The following is an 18,887-nucleotide window of genomic DNA, read 5'->3' as shown; positions in this document are numbered from 1 at the left end:
TTCTGACTGGTTGGTTCAAATCTTAGCTTCTTTGCAAGCTTTCATTCGAAAAGTAATGGCCAAGTGGAAAAGGTGAATTCTTTATTCACTATGTGAGTGCTAACCAGAAGGATTGCGCAAAGTTGCTTGACATTGCTTAATTCTCTTACAATTACAAAAAAAATGAGTTGATACATTGGAGCACTATGACAACAACCAATGACAGCTTATACCATTGCCAAAGGGTACATGGGCAATGGTTTAGCATCTTGCAAATTTGAAAATGCGATGGATAAACTGACATAACCAAATCATTTTTGGCCAAGGCAACTAAGAAGATGAAGAAATGGTGAAATAAGAAACAACTACAACACATGGAATGTCAAGGAGACCTTGTCTTAGTGAAACTTATCTCCCAACAAACTAGAGCATTCAAGATGTTACACAAGGAGTTGGTAAAGAGACAAAAAGGACCTTTTTCCAATCATTCAACTGGGTGGTAATTAAGACAACCTTCCAATTGAAACTACCATTAAAGCTAAGGATCCGTCCTATTTTTCAAGCGAGAATGCCCAACTCATATCATGCCGATATGGAAGATCAAAGCCTAGGGTATTCAAAGAGGCCCCCCACATCCATAACTACTTCTTACAACAAGAAAGTGGATTGCGTCCTTGCTCATTAGGCCATTCCTAAACAACGAATCATATAAATCTATGTATAGTACTTGGTTAAGTGGAAGGGACGACCTGATAGTGAAGCAAATTGGGAACATGAAAACTCTTTGTGGTAGTGGAAGAATAAAATAACCAATTTCCAAGAAAAGTTAATAATGAGGACGTCGACAGAATAGCTGGGAAAGAATGTCACAACTTGTCTACTCGTAGGTGACGTGGCTCCATGCAAATGCTTATGTGGACATTTAAGTAGATTTATCTTTAGAATTTTCTTAGAGAAAGATCTAGCATATGCAATTATTTATAATTTCTAGAGAGTTCTTTGAGAAACATCTAAAAAATGTAATCATTATAGCTAGTTAATAAGGTAGCACATATTTTCAATTGGAGCACTCTTGATGCTCATTGTAAACCATTGGACCAAATGGATCTCCATTGGTTAGGGAGATGGAGTAGTAGAAATAGGATGGAAATTTTATTCGTAAGCATTCAAACAAATTAAAGAAACCAATATTATTCTTCATGCATCACATCCTTCTATTTCTTTAATTTATTGATTTGTAATTTGAGTGGGTTAAGGTTAAGTTAAAACTCTGAGTCTTCTAAGAGTGTATAAGAAAAAATACAGGGTAAGCACTCTCGTGACATTATTCCATGTCAAATAAGAAAAATATGAGCTTCAATGGAAAAGGAAATTGTAAGGTAAGCATGACTTTGCTAGTTAAACCAAACACTTAAAATGACTTCTTGCTTCTTTAAATAATTGAGATGAAACTGAATCATTTTGGTTGGTTAATTGATAATTTGGATTAATATCCGATTGATTGAATCAAATCAATTAATCTTAAAAAAATATACTTTAATTTTAAAATAAATAAAAACATACGCTTTAAAGAACATAATTTTTTTTATTAAAAAAGTACTATTAACACTCCAAAAACTACACTCCATATTTATTTTTTATATGTGTGAAATGATAATTTTACCCCTTGATTTTTCAATGAAATAGTGATTTTTTTTTTTTTTAACTTGTAAAGTTGAAAGTCTAAACTTGTCATTTAATATTCATAAAATAAAGAAAAATACTTGTAAAGAGATTTCTTTATGTGAGATTTTGAGTCAAAATACATAATGTTGTATCAATATTTGAACCTACTCAAGTGATGCGGAACCTACATCATTGGAATCCATGCCAACCATGCATCTCAATTGCATGCAAAATTAGTGAGTTAGATAATTTAAACACGCCGTATTTTAGACAACTAATCATATCATATAATATTGAATGATTTTGAATAAAATAATTAACTGTTTACTTTAAAATTTTCTGAAATTACTCAAATATTTTAAAATTACATTGCTAATATGGTATTTTATGATTGGTAGATTTCAAATCCTTACAATTCCCACAAATGATTTAAGTATTTAAATATTGTGGGCATGTGCTTCCACCTTTCTAGAGAGAGAGAGAGAGAGAGAGAGAGAGAGAGAGTTCTTACCATTCCACTTTGTGAGTATGGACTGCAAAATTGCACTCTACTTTCTGTGGGTAAGATCTTTCAGTTATAGGTATTGACCATTCGGTGCTGACTTTCTAGTTTAATTAGAACTGCCGCACTTTCCAATTCTTTTGTATCCAATAAAAGAGTTATCTTCATTAATTTATTAGCTTTCTGCTGTGCTCTGCTCTCTCTCTCTCTCTCTCTCTCTCCCTCTGTCTGTTGGTCTAGTAGTTGAAACTAGTATGCACGTTTTGGGTGATGTACTACGTTCAGCTACAAGTCAGAGTCGTTTTCTAGGTCCAGAGCTTCAACACCTGCTCCTTGAGGTACGAAAATAATATTAGTAATCTAGTAAGAACAGGGTGAATTCTACCCAAATTCAAGGAGACATTGAATTTTGGATTGGCTGGTTTCAGGGTTTTTGTTCTAAGAAGCAATTTTCTTTCTCTTTGCGTAGTTTCTTTTTTGGGTTTATCTTGATTTGTCTGTAGAATTTGGGTGTTGGATGCTAGTTGCACAGAATGGCAAGTCACAGAAGAAGAAAGCAGCATTTCAGCAGAATCCATGCCTTCTCAGGTGGGAAAGTATCATTCAATGGTGAACATTCTCTGATTGGAGGGCCTGGCTTCTCCAGGGTAGTCTTCTGCAACGATCCCGAATGCTTGGAGGCTGGTCTCCTCGGCTATGAAGGCAATTATGTCCAAACTACAAAGTATACTTTTGCTACATTCCTCCCCAAATCCTTGTTTGAGCAGTTCAGGCGCGTTGCCAATGTATATTTTCTCATCTCTGCGTTGCTGTCCTTCACCCCACTGTCTCCTTACTCGGCCTTCAGCTGTGTGCTACCTCTTGTTGTGGTGATTGGAGTGACAATGGGGAAAGAAATCCTGGAGGATTGGAGGAGAAAAAGGCAGGTAATGGGATTTTGTGATTTTGTTTCTTCATATTCATATTTGTCAGTACTACTCTAGATGCAATTCTCTGGGTATTGTCGTTGCTTTTTTTTACAGCTTTGAAAACAGTTTGTATATGATGAACACTTCATTGTTACCTTTTGACTGTCTCCATATGTGTGCATCTTTATAATTGACCAATGAAAATATTACTAGGATATTGAGGTGAACAACAGAAAGGTTAAAGTTCATCGAGGTGATGGCATTTTCGATTATTCTAAATGGAGGGACTTGCGAGTTGGAGACACTGTGAAGGTGGAAAAGGACGAGTTTTTTCCGGCTGATCTCATACTGCTATCGTCAAGTTACGAGGATGCAATTTGCTATGTTGAGACCACGAACCTTGATGGAGAGACTAATTTGAAACTAAAACAAGCACTGGATGTAACTTCAAATTTACAAGACGAACCTAGCTTCCCGGCTTTCAAAGCCATCATAAGATGCGAAGACCCAAATGCAAATCTATACTCTTTTGTTGGAAGTTTGGAGCTTGAAGAGCAACAGTACCCTCTCACACCTCAGCAGCTTCTGTTAAGAGACTCCAAGTTACGGAATACGGATTACATTTTTGGGGTGGTTATCTTCACAGGTCACGATACAAAAGTCATTCAAAATTCAACAGCACCACCATCGAAGAGAAGCAAGATAGAGAGAAGAACAGATAAAATTGTCTATTTCTTATTTTTTGTTTTAGTTTTTATATCTTTTATTGGGTCAATTTTCTTTGGGATTGCAACTAGGGAGGACCTAGAAAATGGCAGGATGACAAGATGGTATCTTAGACCAGATGAAACTACTATTTATTATGATCCAAAAAGAGCACCAATTGCAGCAATTTTGCATTTTCTGACTGCTCTTATGTTGTATGGGTACCTAATCCCCATTTCCTTGTATGTGTCAATTGAAATTGTCAAAGTTCTTCAGAGTACTTTTATCAACCAGGATATTCACATGTACTATGATGAAGCTGACAAGCCAGCACGGGCTCGAACCTCAAATTTGAACGAGGAACTTGGCCAAGTTGACACAATACTTTCTGATAAAACAGGAACTTTGACATGCAACTCAATGGAATTTATCAAGTTTTCTGTGGCTGGGACAGCTTATGGCCGCGGAATTACAGAAATTGAACGAGCAATGGCTAGGAGAAAAGGGTCACCTTTAGCCGAAGATGTTCTGATAGAGGAAGAGAGCAATGTTGAGAGCATTTCTGAGACAAAGCCACTTATTAAAGGGTTTAATTTTATGGATGAGAGGATCGTCAATGGTAATTGGGTTAATGAGCCTCACTCAGACGTAATCCAGAAGTTCCTCCGGTTACTGGCTATTTGCCACACTGCCATACCTGAAGTGGAAGAAGAAACAGGAAGAGTTTCATATGAAGCTGAATCACCAGATGAGGCAGCATTCGTAATTGCAGCTAGAGAGCTTGGGTTTGAATTTTATGAGAGAACTCAAACTAGCATCTCACTGCACGAACTAGATCCTGTGGCTGGCAGGAAAGTTCAAAGGTAACTTTCTTAGACTGAGGAATCCTCAATATGTTTAGAGTCCCAATTATTGCTTGAAATTCTTGTTGTCCTTTCTTGTATGCTACTGCCTTTTTGTTAGGTATGTGTATTGATTATAGCTTCTACTAGCTTGTTTCTATATAATTTGTTATGTTCTGCTTAAGTTATTGTTGAAACTTCAGAGTGTTAAATGTACTTTTCTGTTTTTGTAGATTGTACAAACTCTTAAATATTGTAGAGTTCAGTAGCTCAAGAAAGCGAATGTCTGTGATTGTGCGCAATGAAGAAGGAAAGCTACTACTACTTTGTAAGGGCGCTGACAGGTTTGTAAAATGAAACATCAACTCAAAGATTATGAAGTTATAACCTAAGTTTGGTTTTCTTTTCAACTTGGCTCCATCTTTAGGAGCTGAATCCCATACCACCATGCAAGTGGTTGGTTGACTTGTGCATTTGGAAACCTAGTTCTACCCATGTCACTCTGAGAGATGGGTGTCTTCACAACCATAAAATAGACAAGGAATGGCAATACGTATGGGCTTGGTTTTCATTAGAATCCTTGTACTCACCACTCATAAACTTCACAAAGAAAAATGATAATGCATGGATAGATTCATCAGCTGTGAAACTATTTCCAGTAATATCTTCTTCTTTGTTTATTGCTAATTGTGTTGTCTTACAAGCAGTGTCATGTTTGAGAAACTTGCAAAAAATGGAAGGGAGTTTGAAAAGAATACTAAGGAGCACATCAATGAGTATGCTGATGCTGGTTTGAGGACTTTAGTGCTTGCATATCGTGAGCTTGATGAAGAAGAATACATTGTATTTAATGAGGAATTCACTCAGGCCAAGAACTCACTGAGTGCAGATCGTGTGGAAATGATTGATGATGTGGCAGAAAAGATTGAGAGAGGTCTGATTCTTCTTGGGGCCACAGCTGTTGAAGATAAACTTCAAAATGGGGTGGGTATTACAGATTTGAGGAAATGGTACTTGGATACCATGTGAAAAAATTCCCTTTTGCATGGTCTTTTAAACTTTAAAGCAATGTATTGGTCTTCTAGTCATTTTCACATTCCTTTTGTAGTTCTTAGTCTTTTAAAGCTATATATATATATATTGGTATTTTAAAGCTGTATATATCTTGGTCTTCTTATATTGAATCATAGCAAAAGAAAAGCTCATCAGCAAAACTGGTTCTGAATATTGAAACAATCCGTTTCTTGAAATCCTCATGCTATGTTAGTCTTGTTTCAAGTTTAGCCGTAAGGGAAAAAGAATAATTTCAGTGCTATGCTAAACAGAATGGTTTCTTTCTTTTTTGCATAGTGTCCAGGTATCAACAGTCTGAAGGATCTTTTCTTGATGCGTATTCTTTCTGCTGTATAGGTTCCTGAATGCATTGACAAACTTGCACAAGCTGGAATCAAAATATGGGTTTTGACTGGTGATAAGATGGAGACTGCTATTAATATTGGGTGTGGTTTATCGATATCAATTTAATTATCGTTTCCTTCTGAAGCCTTTTGTCCACTTGTCTTACCTTATGTTCAATTTTGCAGTTTTGCATGTAGTTTGCTTAGACAAGAAATGAAGCAAATAATTATAAACTCTGAGGCTCCAGGAATTAAAGCATTGGAAAAAGCGGGTGACGAGTCTGCTCTGGCTGAGGTAAGTTTTAAGTTAAATTTCTGTTTTGCTTTTAGTAGAATTATGTGACTAGCTGAAAGGTTATGATACATCACATTGCAATTTTATGATAATGTCTGGGAAGAAAATGACAATGCAACGTTATCAATTTCTGTACTGTAAACCGCATAAACATAATCCCTCCCTATTTCAAATAAGAATTGCCTAACTAGTGCTCTCTCTGTACTGCACAGCTATGGACGTATTTTACTGAGTAGAATTATTAGAAATCCATTTTTAGGTGGACACATCTTTTCTTAAACGCCTGTTTCCTAATCTAACTTGATGAATATGAAAAATCTATCGATAAACCTTTTCCAGCAGGGACTGTTCTCCATTGTCCTTAATGATATGCAAATATGATGTTTTATCTACCACTTTTAGGGTTATGTTTGGTTTTTGGAATCCTATTCCTAAGAATAGATTAGTCATGATAGGTTAGTTATAATCAGTTATGTAAGAAATTATGTTTTTAACATAAAGCAAATAACAGTGTGAAACTTTTTATTCGTCCATAACTAGGAATGAATAAGGAATACCAATTCAAAAATTTAACCATGGGAATGTCTATTTCTTTCTTATTGCATGTTCAATGAAATGATAAGAAGTATACAAGGAATGATTATTACCTAAATTCTGAAAATTTTCACTATACATCATCTTATTCCATGAATAGCTATTCTGCGAACTAAACATAACCTAAAACATTACAAAGAAGCTTCCCACCATTTTGTTATGTTGTAATAATAATGGATCGGATATAGGATGCACAGCGGAATAAAAACGCAACAAGCAAATAAAATTCAACCAGAAAACATGAAATAACAAGCACAACAACAAGATGTACATGGTTCGGAAAAACCTACATCTACGGAAGCAATCGGCACAAAAATTTCACTAAGAAATTTGAAAATACACAATATACTTCACAAAGATCTCTCTCATCTCTCACAATACTCTCAGATAGGGATAAATAGACTTTCCTTTGGAGGTTTCCCTCCAATTACCCAACCACCACAACATTCAAATTTAAAATTTGAATTTCTTCTCGCAGCCCAGGCGCACTCGTTGACGATAATAGGGGATTCGTCGACGAGTCAAAGAAGCCCGCTCATTGACGAGCACAGGGCACTCGTCGACAAGTCCCTGCTGCTACACCACACCAAGAAGCATCCATATGTTTTTCCTTCCTTTTGTTTATGAACCCCAAGGATAAGAGCCATACCATAAACAACATGTTAACATGGCAAAGTTCTCATAGTTTTATGTCATGTTTAACTGCGTATAGAATATAGAGAGAAGAAACACAATTCTTGGAATAAATTGATGAAGCTATTGTTTTTTTTTTGACTTTCCTTCTTTTAATAACTTTTTACCAATCAGTGGAGCATTCCACTACTAATGCATTTTATTGGTATTTATAGTCAGATATTTCGTATTCTCATAAAGTGCTCTACAGGTTTCCTAATGCTTTCAGATATTTTTTTTTCCATCTTCATTATTCTTTTCTGACTCAAGCTCCCAGATTCTGTTTCCTCTTCTTTTTCTTTCCTTTCTGAAATTACTTACTGCTTGACAGATTTCAAATATTAATTAAATTAAGGAAAATTTAGTTAATAGATGAATGTGTTCCAATTAAGAAATAAAGTGCAGGTCAAAATATCAGCTTGATATCATATAAGATATTTTGAGGTTGGAGTTTCTTGAGCTGGAGTGTTTCTGATATTCATTAGCAGCAGTTTAGAGAGGTCTGTCATGTTTGTAAACTATTTTCCTATCCATTCATCCGCCTCCTTCATGCAATCATACGCTGACATGTTTTTCAAAGTTACTCCTGAAGCATTTTTCTCCAAATATACTATGATTGTAATGTTTGTATCAATTTCTTTCTGCAACCTGTTTAGCTAGCATGAAGAATGATTTGTTAATTCCCAAGACAATGAACTCCAAAAAAAAGAAAAATGTAGCATGGGTGCTGATGCTGAATGATATTTTAATCATCTTGAACATCCAAAATGCAGAAATCATGGGAATCCAAAAATGCTTGAAACAAGAGTGTCTTTCTTAATTCATCAACCATAAAGTTCCAAATTAGGATGTCTGAAATGACTTGGGAAATATAACACTAGCTTATGACTTGCAAGATTCATGGGATGTTGCTGATTCTGTAGGCATCAAAGGCAAGCGTCGTCCATCAGATAAACGAGGCAAAGACACTGCTTACATCAAGTCAAAGTTCAGAGGCATTGGCTTTGATCATTGATGGAAAATCTCTGACTTATGCCATTGAGGATGATGTCAAAGACATGTTTCTAGAGCTTGCCATTGGCTGTGCATCCGTAATTTGCTGTCGCTCTTCGCCTAAACAGAAAGCACTTGTGAGTCGCGCAGTTTTCCTCTTTTCAAGTCAGGTGTTTTGATGGTATGTAATAAATGCTGTAAGCTGTGTAACAGATTAAATATTAGCTCATATAAGAAAGCCTGTTCCTTAAAACATTTCATAAAAGAGATAACAAAAACAAGCATCCAAACATCCTCGTGGGTTTTTTCTTTTGTAATTTTATTCCTATTTCAGTCTAAGTTCATAACCGGGTGAGATTTTTTATTTGATTTTTGCATAGCAGGTTACAAGACTGGTTAAGATTAGAATAGGTAAGACAACATTAGCAATTGGGGATGGGGCAAATGATGTCGGAATGCTTCAGGAAGCAGACATCGGAATTGGTATCAGTGGAGCCGAAGGAATGCAGGTAAATGCTCCACAACTCAAAAGGTTTGTTGCATCTTCATGCATATATGTCATCCTTCATTCTCTTTCTTGACATATACTTCCAAGATTTCAGGCAGTCATGTCTAGTGATATTGCGATTGCACAATTTCGATTTTTGGAGCGTTTGCTACTTGTGCATGGACATTGGTGTTACCGACGGATCTCATCAATGGTAAGTTGGTAGTGTGGTTCCTATAGGGAACATTGAGTCTTGTGAATATCTTTTCCTTAAATTTCCTGCTATGCAATTGGAGACTGTTTATTTTATGGGTGAAGGGCTCGGATTACAATCAACGCTTAACGTTAATTTGAGACCTGGTTATAATCGAATATTGAATTCTTGAAATGTTTTTGGTCTTCATGGAAGTTGTAATTTGGATGTAAGGCTTAAAAAATTATATATCTAGAAAACCCTGATCTTTCTTCTGCGAACTTACTAACACAAGTATCAAGCACCCATACCAAAACAAATAAATTGAGATAGTTGATGTTTTCTGCTCTCTATCTTGGGCAGATATGCTATTTCTTTTACAAGAACATCGCATTTGGCTTTACTCTCTTCTTCTTTGAGGCATATGCCTCATTCTCCGGGCAAGCTGCATACAACGATTGGTACTTATCGCTATATAACGTTTTCTTCACTTCGCTTCCTGTGATTGCGTTGGGAGTGTTCGACCAGGATGTTTCCTCGCAGTTTTGCTTAAATGTATGGTGCTACATTCTTACATTAATTCATTGCTTCAAACCAATCAAAATTTCATTGAGACAATTAGCTGAAATTGAGAAACCCCAAGGTTACTACCATTCGCATGATATCTCAACTGCTTCATTCTTTTCATCTCACAGTTCCCGCTGTTGTACCAAGAAGGTGTGCAAAATGTTTTATTCAGCTGGATTCGAATCCTAGGCTGGGCATTTAATGGGGTGTTAAGTGCCACCTTAATCTTCTTTTTCTGCGTTTGCACAACCGAGCATCAAGCCTTTCGTAAGGGTGGGGAGGTTGTTGGCATGGAAATCCTTGGAGCGACAATGTACACTTGCGTCGTTTGGGTTGTGAATTGTCAAATGGCATTATCAATTAACTACTTCACATATATACAACATTTGTTCATCTGGGGAGGCATTCTGCTGTGGTACCTATTCCTTCTGGCCTATGGTGCCATGAACTCTGACATATCGACTACAGCCTACCAGGTATTCATTGAAGCCTGTTCCTCCGCCCCGTCCTACTGGCTGCTCACTCTCTTCGTTTTGATCTCCACTCTCCTTCCCTCCTTCGTTTACATCGCCATTCAAATGCGGTTTTTTCCAATGTATCATGAGATGATTCAATGGATCAGAGCTGATGAGCAATCTGATGACCCCGAGTATTGCCAAATGGTGCGACAGAGATCGTCACCCACCGCGGTGGGCTATACAGCACGCTTGGAAGCAAGAAGCAAAAGCTCAAAAGAGATCGAAGCCTCATGATAATACATGAAGAGATGTGCAAAGTTTTGTAGAAGAGCCATATCTAATCTCCATGAGTATACATCTAATGCAACTGGTCTTTCACCGGCACCTTGGATATGGAGATTGTACTCCAGCTGGTGCAGCCATTCTCTCTAAACGTGGATCATGGCTAGAACGTTGTCAATTTCAATTAATTGTTAAAGTAGGCAATAAAAGCTGCACAATGATTATTTTGGTATTGTGGTGGCTTTGAGGCCTTGGAGTTTCTATTCATTTTTCTTTTCTTGGAGAATTAAGGCATGCCTGAAGTGTATTATAAAACATAATTGAGGTTTAGTCTGTATGAATTCTTTCAATTCTCAACTGCATTGAAGCTGCAGCTGCAATTTTGTCTTCCCCAAGACCTTTATTATGATATATTAATGTTTTTCTGTTTTTTCTTCTTCTTTCCATCTATATATTTCTTAGAAAAAGAATGCAGAAGGGAAAAAAAAAAAGCCATATCCCTTCAAATAGTTTTGCAAGTTTTTCCTGCTAGCCTCTTAAATAAATGCTAATATGTTGATAGAATTTGGGGAGTGTACTATATGACTACTAACTTAATCCAAAAGCTTCAATTTATTGGTTCTTGGGCACAACCATGTATATCAGTACCTATCTTCTATTCTATTTTTTCAATGTGGACAACTCACGAGCGGAATAATCAAAATATATTCTCTCAATTTTACTCCATTAATAAAAGCATGGACTATGCATCCCTGATTTAGATAATGTATTGCTTTGTTGGTAATAATCACAAAGAAGAAGTAACTAAAAGCTAAATTGTTGGAAAGTGGCCTTAATTAGACCCTTCAAGCTTATTGGGAGACTCCTAAACATGTTTGAACGGGGAAGGTTTGAAAATTTCACATTCGAGGTTTCAAATTCTAATGACAATAAAAGGTGTAAAAGAATAGATGCATTACCTTCAATTGTGAAGTTTAATTCTGGCCTCTGATGGATTCAGAAAAATCAAAGACGATAAAATTTATAACTTTTATGTTAGAGATTTTAAGTTTGAATCTTGAAAAAAAAGAGAGTATGGAATAAGAAGGTAGATCAAAATTAAATAGAAGTGCAATTTTTAATAAAGAAAAATATCAATAAAAATAAACAAAAAGAAGTTCATTCCTACATCAAGTAGGTTATTATATATTTCTCCATCTTTTTATTTATTTATCAAATCCCTACTCTAATTTTCCAGAACAAATGAATCTCAACCTCCCATTGGTGATGATTAAGAACTCAAAAGTCCTCATCCTTGGATTTGGATTTATTTGGGTTTAAATTAAATTAAATATAATATAAAATTATATTAAATTTTATCTAAATCTAATCAAATCTAAATTGAAGGTTCAAAAATTATGTTTCCAAACCTATAATCAAATTAGTCTAATAAATTAGTAAAAATTAGGAGCCCAAAGTATGATAAATGTAGTAATCAAAAGCCTCTTTAGTTGTCTTCAAAAAGATAAATTCTATGTTATCAAATTTTTTTTGGAGTGGAGTAAATGACAAAAGGAAAAGGAATTGGTGTTCCTGGTCTAATATATGTAAGCCTGTTTGTGAGGGTGGTTTGGGTGTTAGGGATTTGGAGGAGGTAAAAAAATCATTGCATATGAAGTTTGTGTGGAGATTGTTAACTATGGATAATCTGTGGACTCAATTCTTTAAAACCAAGTATTTGTACAAGAAACACCACTTGAGAGAAGTGAAACTAGAAAAAGGAACCAGATTTTGGAGATCGATTGTTCGTGTGATTCCTGAAGTTTTAGAGCATGTCCATGTTCGAATTAAAGAAGGGTCGGCTTCTTTCTGGTTTGATCGTTGGTTAGCCTCCGGACCCCTTTATGCTAAGGTTCAGGAAATCAGTAACCATAAGCTTCGAACCCGAGATTGTTGGGATAGAGATGGGTGGAATGTTGATTTATTAGTGGAACTGTTGGGTGAGATCAAGCTGAGGAAGTAATGAACTTTGCTATTTCTTGCAAGGAGGGTTTAGATACAGTAATTTGGGAACCTTCAACAAATGAGAAATTCACCACGGCAAGTGCTTGAGAAATTATAAGGGAGCATAAAGAGGACTTCTTAGTTGCAAAATGGATCTAGCATCCTATGTTGCCAAAAAGGGTGTCAATTTGTATGTGGAAGTCTTGGTTCGCTTGTCTTTCGGTTGATACTCGTATTAAAGAAGTAGGTGTCCATATGGCCTCTTGATGTGATTGTTGTTCAAATGTCAAGATTGAATCTCTAGACCATGTGTTTTGCACCGGATCTTTTGCTCAAGAGGTATGGAAAAAAGCAGCAGTGGCGTTGGGTGTTAATTGTATGGCAACAAGTACATGGAAAGGCAAAGTTAATGTCTGGTTTAGTTGTGCAAGACGGGCCTCACAGTTAAGTATTATGGTAGGTCTTATACCTAGTTTCATCATTTGGAGACTCTGGACTTATCGATGTAGAGTCAGGATGGAATCAATTCATGATTCGGTGAAAACTGTGTGGCTTGATATTAAATATTGGTTGAGATCCATTTCAGACAAGTTAAATAAATGTGTACCTGCTTCTTGCACGGATATTGCAGTCCTTCGTGCTTTGGATATTCAAGTAAAAAATGTGGGGGTTCGACTTCCTCGTATAGTCAGATGGTGTAAACCTGGGATAGGTTGGGTTAAGTTGAATGTGGATGGGAACTGTAGAGGTAACCCAGGGAATTGTGGTGGTGGAGGCGTGATAAGAGATGAAAAATGTTTATTTAAAGCAACTTTTTCCTCATTATTGGGTTATGGAACAAATAACATAGCTAAATTGAAGGCAATTATTTTAGGGATTAATCCGTGCAAAGATCTCGGATTTGAACAAGTGGAGATTGCATGTGACTCTACTTTGTTGGTCCAGTAGATAAATTCTGAGAAGTGCTCGGTTTGGAACTTATGAAAATCGTGGGAAGAACTTATGCTAGCATTAAGATGCATACAGTTCAAAGTGGAACATGTTTACAAGGAGGCGATTAAAATTGCAGAATTCTTTGTCAAATAGGGTGAATCTGGTATTTCTCGATCATATAGTTGCCAAGATGATCTCCTTCAGTAAGTTAGGGGAATGATTCGATTGGACTTGTTGGATTTTCCTTCTTTGCGATCATGATGTTTTGTATTATTACACTTTTAGTGGTTTAGTTTCTTAGTTTTTTTTTTTTTTTTTTGGTTGTTGGTATTTGGTTTTTTGGTTTGGTTTATGTTGATTAAGTTAGTTTTAGGGTCTTCGAATTTTGTTTTTATTATCTCAAAGTCTCAAAATTGAAATCACGGTTTTCTTCCGCCATAAGTGAAGGGTTTTCTAATAAAGTTTAGGAGGTGTCACCCTCTTTTACCAAAAAAAAAAAAAAAAAGGCTCTTTATTGTGGACTTGTGATAGAGAAAAATAATTTATTTTTTATTTCTAAATTTATAAATAATTACAAAAGTACACGGTATTTTTTAATTTTTTAAAATTTATATAAAAAATTTAGAAAATACTAAAAAATATTCTAAATTTTTATATAAATTTAAAAAACTTAAAAATAAAGGGATATTTTGTAATTATGCGAAAAATTTAGAAAAAGGAAAATACAACTGTTTTCCACGCGCGTCCTAACCCCCAACCCCGCCGCCGCAACCGCCGCGTACCCCGTCGCGACATCCCGTTCATGAAAACGCCGGCCCTAGAAAATCCACGGCGGACCTCCCCATGATGCAGGCGAATTCGTGGAAGCTAATGACACCGTCGCCGTCGGTGTCGGCCTCCCGGATCATCTCCACGAGCTCCCGGTACGTCACCGGCTGACCCATTTTGGCCATGGACCCGGCGAGCTCCACCGCCGTGATGTACCCGTTGCCGTCGCGGTCGAAAATGTTGAAGACTCCCAGCAACTGGTCTTGATTCATGAGGGTCTCTTCCGGCAAAATGGCGCCGGCGAGCTCGTCGAACTCGACGGAGCCGTTGCCGTTGGTGTCGATGTTGGCAAGGAGGACGTGGATTTGGTCGCCGGAAAGCTTGAGGCCGATCGATCGGAGGAGGGCGGCGAGCTCCAACTGCGTGAGGCTGCCGTCGGAGTCCATGTCGAATCGGGAGAATATGTCTTTGAGATGGTTGAGCTGGTTGGTTTCGATCACCTCCATGCAAATTAATCAATGGAGGTTTTCTGTGTTGTCTAGATAAAGTACGTAGCTGCTTTTCAATGTATAATTTTGTTTTTTCTTTCAAAGAAGATAGAGAAAAATTTTAGTACCAGCAAGAGGGAGAAGAAAGTTGATGATGGTGAAGGTTGTGAAGAGGAGATTGAAGAGAATTGGTTTTGTTTAATTTGAGGGCGTGGATTCTAATATTGTGGGTTTGACGCAATTTTAATTGATTTATATGTGTGATTGGTTAATTTTAAATCCCGCGTGAAGAAACATAACCATGCTCTTTTGGTGTTTCTTGGTGTTCGGTTTGGCAGTTGAAAAGACGGCGTAAGCTACGGTTAGTTACGGGTGGGAGGGTTGCATTTGTTTTCATGCATGTCACAACGCGTCAGTTGATTTATTTGTTATTATTATAGCTTTATTTCTCCTACGTTGTATTTTTTTGGCAAGACATACTTCAAAAAGAAAGTTTAGTGTGAAATTCAGAATCCACCAATTAAAAGGTGTCATCATATATTAAAGACTACTACTCTTTAGGGACAAATTTTATAAAGACTGCTTAAATATTTGGAACTCACCAACTAGAAGATATCATCGTGTATTAAAAACTACTCTTTAGTGATAAATTTTTAGAGACCAATTGAATTTTACTACTAAGAGCATCTTCGAGTAAAGAAATTTAAACTTGTCGCCAAAAGTTTGAAAACAAAGGTCTTGGTGATGAACCATGTACCAATTTGTCAGTGACTAGTTTTTGGACGTTTACAAGGAGTTTGATATATTATTGTGATTCACCTCAATGAGATACCATTTTGACAGTGGCCAAACTGAGGTAGCCAACGAAGTTATATTGTCGTTGTACTAAGAACTTGACTAGGATGGATACTAGGAAGGTGGATAAACAAGCTGTTAGCAATTTTATGGGCATATAGAACTGTGCACAAGCTATCAACACACAAAATACTTTTCAGTATGACTTTTTGATTTTGAGACAATAGTAGTTCCAATAGAGATATGATTGGGTTCTCATTCATTCATATTATATCATATTCTAAAAAAAAAAGTCATGACAATTTATTTTCTTACTTGGACCTACTCAAAGAATGGATGAGAAACATCTGTAACATGGTTATTGCAATATCAACAATGCAATATAGCCAAATATAACCTTGTCAAAGGCAAAACAAAAAATATTTTTGTGGTACGATATCATAATTGCAAGGGAAAGATAGAGATAAGGAAAATTCCTTGGTGGTCTTGGCATAAGTGAAGGGATTGGGATAATCTTGGTTCTCTTCTTGAAACAATTTTTCCAGTAGTGACCAGTGAAATTTCCCCTTATCCTTAGATGGAAAGTCCTTGGTGGCCTTTTATATATCAGTCAGGGTTTGCTTAATGGCTTGCTATATCCAGCTTGGACTATAGCCTTCTTCTATAAAGCCATGGCTCTATACTTGGCCTTTAGGTCATATATCTCTCCAAAAAAAAAAAAACCACAACTACCCAGCAACACTTGCAAACAAGACATGCTAAAGAAACTGAGAAGGGAATCCATGCTACAAATAATTTATCATGTGGGGTGACAAAGAGACCGAGTCTCAATTGCAATAGATGAAAGCTAGAAAGACAATATAGTAGGAAGATGGATAAACAACCTCCTAATAGTTTTTTGGGCATATAGAAGCATGCACAAACTATCAACTGCACACAAAACGCATTCAAAATGGCATTTTGATTTTGAAGTGATAGCTCCAACATAGATTGGGATCATCTTCGGAAAGATTGAAAACTTATTTGCCCACATGGACCTACTCGAAGAAGTGATATTGAGAAATACTTACAACATAGTTATTGCAACATCAATAGTACAATGCACAGTTAACATTGTCGGGGCAAAACAAAAGGCTTTTGTAGTGGGAGATCTTGCTTTGGAGTTTTTTCCCAGATTATCTTTTTTTAAAAAATATATATTAAATAATACCCCTTTCTGGGAAATATTTCCCAAAATGACTTTGACGTATTCTTGCTACTCCAAGTAGCGAGATTTACTTTTGAAAGAAGGGCTCGTGTCGATGCGTGGCAAATCTCACTGGTTCATCCAGCGAGATTTGCTTCGGATACTTAAATGCTAGGCCACCCGCCGTTTGACGCGTGACAAATCTCGCTACTTGGAGTAGCGAGATTTGCTTCGGATTCGAAATGCCCATCCACCCGGCTATCGAAGTGTGGCAAATTTTGCTGGATGAACCAGCGAGATTTGCTTCAGCCTAAACTCAATTGTTCTTCCACATTCCATGCGCGAACAGAGCAGTACCTATTTACAGATGGGGAGGAGTAGGGCTGCAGGTTACCGTTGAAGGACTTCGGATGTTTGCGTAGGTGACCGTTGCCACGAGTGGGGTTCAAATCGTTGAGGGCGTGTGTATATAAACTCAAGATGGGGTAAGACACATTCTCAATGTTTGGTTCATAAATTTTGAAATTAATTTTGTTTGATCGAAAACTTGTTTGATAATTGGAGTTGATTGAGTTTAGAGTGCTGAAAGCTTCGTTCGGAAGCACTTTTCTTTAAGGTTAGTATTTGTATTTTTGTATTTGAATTTTTTTTTTTTATGATACTGCCCAAAACATGTAATTTTTTTTGTTTAGAGTGCTGAAATTTTTTTGTATGTACTTATATGATATATATAACAGACACTTATACATATTACTATTTACATATAATATATATGCATATATATAAACATTTACATAAATACATATAAATGCATACATATAATAATAATAATAATAATAATAATAATAATAATAATAAATATATATATATATGTTAATATGTGTACCTATACATATAATACACTTATACATATTACTGATTACATATAATATATATGCATATATATAAACATTTACATAAATACATATAAATGCATACATATAATAATAATAATAATAATAATAATAATAATAATAGAAATATATATATATATATATATATATATATGCTAATATGCGTACCTATACATATAATACACTTATACATATTACTGTTTACATATAATATATATGCATATATATAAACATTTACATAAATACATATAAATGCATACATATAATAATAATAATAATAATAATAATAATAATAATAATAATAATAATAATAGAAATATATATATATATATATATATATATATATATTTGCTAATATGCGTACCTATACGTATAATACATATATTAACATACTAAAATGTAAGAACCCAAAACGTGATATATGAGTTTATTTTGTTAAGAGGGGTAAAAGTGGAAGTTGTACAAACTTTGTCGATGAAACTATAATTCGTCGACGAAGCTAATGAAGAACTCGTCGACGAAATTCAGAGGCTCGTCGACAAGAAAAGGTCGAGAGGTTTGGAAAAATTTAAATATCAGGGTTCGTCGATGAAATTACCGTCTCGTCGACGAAATCCCTGAAGACCTCGTCGACGAAGACACCAATTTGTCGATGAAATCCTCCCGGTTAAAGGCTTATAAAAGATCTTTTGGGCTTGCTTCATTGCTAAGTTTTGGCTTTCCTCTCTCTCTCTCTCTCTCTCTCTCTCTTTCTCTCCTCAATTACTTCGCCGTTTGTCGCCTGAATTGTAAATTCAAAGTTATTGCGAGGATCAGTGACAGATTCTCTACATTTCTAGTGCATTGGAATCTCGTTTGGAGCGATTTTGAGTTTCAGGCCAAAATTTAGGTAAGATTCGGTTTTTGTTTCTGATTCAGTATATGTATAGTAGTACGAATTGTAAGTATGTTTTAACTATGGTTTGTAGGTTTCGGAGTCTCAGTTCATAGTTTTGAGGACCGTAGAGTTCGTAGTTGGTTTTTGGGTTAAGGTAAGGAGATTCTGTTTATATCAGTCCATTTTCAAAATCAGGATCGGTAAGCTTGTAGACTACGATCATATGTATGTTATGACTACTTACTTTGGAAAATCTATCAGGTAAAACTACATGATTTTCGGGTTACAGTTTTTCGGGAAAAGTGGGGATTTCAGGTATCATCTCTACTTTGTTTGGAAAACCGTTTGTTTTTTTAAAACTGTATTATTGAGATGACTGTAATCCATATTTGCATAAACTATATACTTGAAATTGTAATTGATAT

General features: G+C 35.9%; 2 protein-coding genes across 3 annotated transcripts; one reads left to right on the top strand and one right to left on the bottom strand.

Moving 5' to 3' along the window:
- Positions 1-2,290: 2,290 nt before the first annotated feature.
- On the top strand, positions 2,291-10,969 carry LOC131146125 (putative phospholipid-transporting ATPase 9). 2 transcript variants are annotated; one of them, XM_058095478.1, is made up of 12 exons: positions 2,291-2,484; positions 2,671-3,072; positions 3,268-4,622; positions 4,835-4,945; positions 5,309-5,585; positions 6,012-6,100; positions 6,185-6,293; positions 8,483-8,689; positions 8,936-9,061; positions 9,155-9,253; positions 9,596-9,787; positions 9,928-10,969. In XM_058095478.1, the coding sequence occupies exons 1-12, from the start codon at positions 2,401-2,403 to the stop codon at positions 10,549-10,551; spliced, it is 3,675 nt and encodes a 1,224-aa protein (XP_057951461.1). In that variant the 5' UTR covers positions 2,291-2,400; the 3' UTR covers positions 10,552-10,969. The 2 variants fall into 2 exon arrangements, with proteins under 2 accessions (XP_057951461.1, XP_057951462.1); XM_058095479.1 differs by lacking the exon at positions 2,291-2,484 and having other exon boundaries at positions 2,593-2,870; positions 2,994-3,072.
- A 3,286-nt stretch (positions 10,970-14,255) lies between these two features.
- Positions 14,256-14,729, bottom strand: LOC131146124 (probable calcium-binding protein CML15). Its single transcript, XM_058095477.1, has one exon. The coding sequence runs from the start codon at positions 14,727-14,729 to the stop codon at positions 14,256-14,258; it is 474 nt and encodes a 157-aa protein (XP_057951460.1).
- Between the last annotated feature and the right edge of the window lie 4,158 nt (positions 14,730-18,887).

Source organism: Malania oleifera, chromosome 13 (genome assembly GCF_029873635.1).
Source record: "Malania oleifera isolate guangnan ecotype guangnan chromosome 13, ASM2987363v1, whole genome shotgun sequence".
Lineage (NCBI taxonomy): Eukaryota > Viridiplantae > Streptophyta > Magnoliopsida > Santalales > Ximeniaceae > Malania > Malania oleifera.
Note: the sequence above shows the minus strand (reverse complement) of the source record. Positions and strands in the feature narration are given on the sequence as shown.